Source organism: Tinamus guttatus, unplaced genomic scaffold, assembly GCF_059628265.1.
Source record: "Tinamus guttatus ecotype Peru unplaced genomic scaffold, ASM5962826v1 Tinamus_guttatus_pri_ptg000169l, whole genome shotgun sequence".
NCBI classification, from domain to species: domain Eukaryota; kingdom Metazoa; phylum Chordata; class Aves; order Tinamiformes; family Tinamidae; genus Tinamus; species Tinamus guttatus.
In genome coordinates, this window is record NW_028288703.1 from 2,956,019 (window position 1) to 2,961,430 (window position 5,412).

At 56.2% G+C, this 5,412-nt stretch overlaps 1 protein-coding gene across 1 annotated transcript; it reads left to right on the top strand.

The window, feature by feature from the left end:
- The first annotated feature begins 653 nt into the window (after positions 1-653).
- On the top strand, positions 654-1,617 carry LOC148594990 (uncharacterized). The gene has a single exon (XM_088522903.1). The coding sequence runs from the start codon at positions 910-912 to the stop codon at positions 1,513-1,515; it is 606 nt and encodes a 201-aa protein (XP_088379029.1). The 5' UTR covers positions 654-909; the 3' UTR covers positions 1,516-1,617.
- The last annotated feature ends 3,795 nt before the right edge of the window (positions 1,618-5,412 follow it).

Genomic DNA, 5,412 nt, shown 5'->3' on the forward strand with positions numbered 1-5,412 from the left:
CCGGAGCGGTTCCCAGCGCCAGGCCCCGCTCCCGGCCGCGCCTCACAGGGGGCCGCGGCGCTCCGGCCTCAGCCCCGACCCGCTCGTGCCGCCATGTCTCCCCCCTCCCCGCCTCCTCACGGCCATTACACGCGCCTTGCTGGAGGCTTACGCAGCTTGCGTATCGCTGCTGCGAGGGAAGTGGAGACAGCAGCCACTACGCAAAGGCCGTAACGCAGGAGCGGTTGGTGAATAGGGGCCGAACAAAATGACTCCCCCGGCGCCTCGGGCCAAACCAAATCTCGGCGGGGGGACGCGCAGAGCCCCGGCCAGGCGCCGGCGGCAAGAATGGAACGGCCACGGCCTCCCTACGGGGCTTCTCCCGCGCTCAGAACGCGAGGCGCGGGGAAGCGACAGTTTGGGGTAGAAAAGGCTGTTTTGGGAGAGGCGCCGTCCCTCCCTGCTCGGCCACGCGTGGGCCGCTCCACAGGCTATAAATAGGGGTCGCGGGGGCGAGCGCCGTCAGTCGGCGAGGGGCGGCGGCGCGTGCAGCAGCGAGGCAGGCGGAGCGGCCCGCGCTCGGCGCCCTCCCCGCAGCACCGCCCAGCGCCGCCCGGCAGCACCCGTGGAGCGCCCGGAGCAGCGGCGGCGGCAGCAGCGCGGGCAGCCGGCGGCGAGACCATCCCGCGGGGGCGGCGGCGCGAAGGCGGCCAAGCTGCCCGTCAGCGCGCAGCGGCGCGGTCAGGCTATGCGCGCTAAAAGCGCTCCGCTCAAGAAGAAAACGGAGCGGATCGTGAAGAGGTAGAGGCGCCAGCGGAGGCGCCAGGGAAGGACACACACACACACGCCGCGGGCCTGCGGAGCAGCAGCGCGGCCACGGCGGGCGAGCGCGGCGCGGGGGGCTGCGCGGAGCATGTGAGCGGCGCGGCCATGTGGCGACGCGGCCGCCGGGAAGCGCCGCCCGAGGCGGCGGGGCCGCCGCCGCTCAAGAGCGCCGAGACGCGGCGCGGAGGCGGCGGCCGCTCGCGCTGCCGGCGCGGCCGCCCCGCCGGCGGCTCCGGGAAGGTGCGGGGCGGGCGCGCGCGCAGCCCCGAGCCCCTGGTGCTGCTGCAGGGCCGCGGCTACCGGCGCTGCTGGCGGCCCGCGCGGCCGCGGGTGCTGCTCTCGCTGCGGCCCGTGAACGTGCTGGGGCGGCGGGCGCCGGGCATGCGGGCGCCGCGCAACACCAACCAGTTCCTCATGCGCGAGAAGTACCAGCTCCTGCACCTGCGCTCCGACTCGCTGGGCACCGAGAGCAGCAGCGGCGGCTCGGACTGCGAGATGGAGCCGCTCGACATGGACTCGTACCTGGGCGTGCTGGAGAACGCCCGCGGGGCGCTCATGGACTGCGCCGCCGCCTGCCCCCCGGCCGGGACCGCGGCCCCGGGGCCGCCGCAGGACGAGAGCCAGCCCTACTTCCCCTCCGAGGACGATGTGATGCAGAGCGAGCGCTTCATGGAGCGCGACTTCGACGACTTCTGCAGCCGGATCGCCTGAGCCGGGGCCGCGCGGTTATTTATTCCCCGGCCGCCCCTCGCGTTCTTGTCGGGGGGGTCGGGCCGGGCCGCTGCGCGCTGTAAATAAAGTGACCGTGGAGGCGTCGCGGCTCCGGCGTGGTGGGACGGGCCGGGGGCGGTGGCGGGGCGGGGCGGCCGCGCGCGGGGCGGTTTTGGCCGAGTTTCCTGCGGAGAAGTTGAGCGAGCGGCGCGGGGGGAGGCCGGGCGGGGCGGGCCGGGCCCGCGGCCACGGGCAGGGCGGCGGGAAGGAGCGCGGGCCCCGCGCCGGGAGCAGCGGCTCCTCGGCGGGGCCCCAGGGGGGCGGCCTCGGCCGGGGGGCGGGCTCGGGTGTGCTCAGTCGCTGAGACCTTGCCCCGTTCAGGAAAGAGATGCCTAGAAGGAAAGTTAAAGGGGCTCTACATCGTTAAGGGTGTAAGTGGCTACCCACCCCCGAGTAAGGTTGGCCCGAGTGCATTAGGATTTGGTTTCTTCCCTTCTGCCCCCTTTTAAAAGGCAAAATATATTCTTAATTGATATCTACCAGTGTAGCCCTGAGAAAGAGGCACATCTACTGCCAAGTAAATAAAAACAAAACCAACCTCTAACACAGCTAAGCAAGAGGCATTAAAATGGCTGCCTGGGTGCCCGCTGCTCCATTTTGCAGGGTGCCGCCGCTGCTCCTGGAGCTGCAGGGAGCATCCTGGCTCCCACCACCCTGTTACAGCCCCACGGAGGGCTGCTCCCCAATACGGGCTCTGCCAGGGCAGGACGGGTTGGCGTTCACAGCCTGTAGAGCCAGCAGCAGCCCCAGCACAAAGGGGCAACTCCAGGACTCTTCACTTGCAGGAGGAAGAGGGGAAACGGGAGGAGGGAGGTTTCCTAAATCACCAAGGCAGCAAAAAAAGCAACAGCAGAACTTGCCCAGGGAGCAGAACAAGAGGGCACAAACCCAACCTGCAAGGAGGGCAGCTTGAAACGCCTAAGAGAAGGCACATGTCCCAAGAGGTAGAGCCTTCCTGGCACCACGGGCGACAAGAGGGGCCCATTGGATCCGCAGGTTCAGAACAGGATTGGCACGGACAGACGGGTACTGAAAGGGAGCAGGCAGGAGACCCGGGGCAGATGGGGCGGGCAAAGGAAGGGAATGAAGCGCAGGAGGCGGCTGCAGCCCCAGCTTGTTCTTCTCCCCGCTGCAGTGGATGTCCTTTGTGGAGCTGAGGAAGGGAACCTCTCCTCCTCCTCCTCCTCCTCACGGGTATGAATTCAGTCAGAGAGCATCTCTGCCCCCATGGCCGGAGGCCACGCGCAAGGCTGAAGGTTCCTCAGTTAGAGATGAGGCCCTTCTGCAATTACAGACCCAATCTCCGTCTTTATAAGGGAAAATGCAAAGCATTGGGGATGTCCGCTACCTCAGCTGTGACCTCTGAAAGACCATGTCCAAAACCACCATGTGCTTTGCTTTTCCAGTGAAACAAGGCCACCGAACACAAGAAATGAAGACTAACATGCTGGTTATTTGGAAACAGCCATAGTGGCTACGCATACAAACTTGAGACAATACAGTCAAAATATAACCCTTACTGACAGCACTTACTTGGTAAAAGAACTGTGCATATATTGGGAATTTTACTCTGCAATAGTCATTCCAGTATTCTAGTATTGCAGCGGGGCAAGCTTCTATCACAGGCTTATGAAGCAGTAGTTTGAACCCAGAGAAACTGCAAAGATTTGATTTTCAATAAGCTGATATTTTATTAACGAATCTAGCTCTGTAGTAACATGTTAAATTACTGGTTTGTGTGCACGTCTTTTTTCTGACTTGCTTTTTGAATAGGTAGAGCAAAAACTCATTTAGGAACACTTACTTGAAACTTGGCTCTCATATTACAGTGCTGGTGTATTTGCATCATAATGCAGATCTGCAAGCAAAGTGTAGCAGGAGTGTGAATTAATAGAACAGCATAAGGAAATAATTAGAGGCCACATACTGCCTGCCAGAACAACAGAAATACCCTGTATTTTGAAAGCAAGCTCTATGTTCTCACCACTAGACAAAGCAGTTTGCCATGAAGGATCCATTCATGTTCAAGCCACAGAGGACATCCGGGCACTGAGTCTTCCCCTTCCTCCCAGTATCCTTCTCCATCATCTTCTTCCACCTGCTCAGAGAGCTGTGCTGCATCCTGGACAACAGTATCAGATGGCAAACGAGTCCATCAGTTACGAAATGACACTATAGAGGAAGGAGGGAAAGAGGGTGGCAACAAATGGGATCTCCCTTTTCTCCCCATGAACCCCCTGCTGCTGTTCAGACAAGAGTGCTGCAAAAACAGGATCCCAGTGGCCACAAATCCCACATATTCCTCAGGTGATGGAAGCCAGGAAGTCCTCAAGCCCATATGGAGCCAGACTGTTACGGTGTTTGACGATGCACCAAGGGGAACCTTCTCATATGATATGGCCTTTCTCTCCCTTTGCAGATGATCTGTCTTGGGACCTTCACCCATCTGATTCATCTCTTTTCTTCAGTAAACACTGCATTTCGCTTTACATTAAAGATCCGAGATGACCAAGTAGGTGGGGATTTTCTCCATGTTATATCACTTTTATTATTCCTTTGGTTATCGCTAATAGAAGAAGCAATCATCAGCTCAAAATAGCAGTGCAAATGAAGAATTAAGTAGCAAAATCTGTATCAACACTTTCAGTGAGAAATCTTCATGTTTTGGCCACCATCTTTTTGTTTGCATAGTCACGATCTCACTGCACTCTGTCCACCCTAGTCTGACCAGGGAGTCCTCGTTCCGTCCATTTAAGGACATTCACTAGTTAAATCCAGCTTGTATGTAAATTCTCTCCTATTTCCATTCTTTATCGCTTTAAGCACAAACTGTATTTCTTAAGCACTTGGAAAGCACCTACCTTGTAATGTGTGGAACCACAAACAACACCTTAATACTAAGTCTGAAAGTACTACACAAAGTTGAAATTCAAAACTGAACAAAGTTAAATCAACATGAAAGCTGGGAATAGAAACCGAAAGCTTTGACTTCAGAAGATCAGGTCTAGCAGCTGAACACACTCATCTCGGCGACAGGCTTTACACGTGCACCATGTGCCCCAGCACGTTTTTTGTGCCCCCATCCCAATTCTCTGATGTTGAAGGAGATGGCAAAACTACAGGAACAGTTCTCAAATTGACCAGGGATATCTTTGGACTCACTGTATTTCATACCTGTTGCTTCAATAGGTGACTTCTACGTTATTGGCTTGATTGTCATTGTAATCTACAATGGCACACTTAACGCTAACTTCTGTGGAAGACGACATAAATGAAAAGTATTATCAGCTGGGAAATGTGTGCCCATGCTATGAGTCACACCATCACTGCTGGATTGGCCTTTTGCAAAAAACATTAAGTAAAAAAAGGTTTTTAACAGAACCAGAATGTGGTCCGCTATGTTATAAATCAAGTCAATAAGCCATGACATGTTGGTAGGAGTAGGGTTGGAAATCATTTATAAGACACATGTCTATGCGCTGCATGCACAAACTACTTACAAGTCCATAGTGAAACAAGAGGGGAGACAAAGGTCTGTGACACGGAGCCTGCACTAACACAACAACAGGGCTTTTGTCACCTGCCTAACTTATTTCTACTGCCAGCCCATGCATGGGAGCACTTAGGATTTGGTTAGGTCACCTGATGAAAAAAGGCACTGGCAATATCAAAATTCTCTTTTCCATTAGTAAAATTGCAGAACACTCTGTTGAGCACGTAAGACAAGCTCTTTGCATAACTTCATATTTGTTTTGAAAGCTCTGGCATCTCCTGCAGATGATCCTTTAGAATTTTTTTTTCCCCCTCAAAACCCAACACAGTATCTTGAGCATTTCT

What these genes read in the sequence shown, in the direction of transcription:
- LOC148594990 (XM_088522903.1), top strand. Translation starts at nt 910, where the DNA reads ATGTGGCGACGCGGCCGCCGGGAAGCGCCGCCCGAGGCGGCGGGGCCG.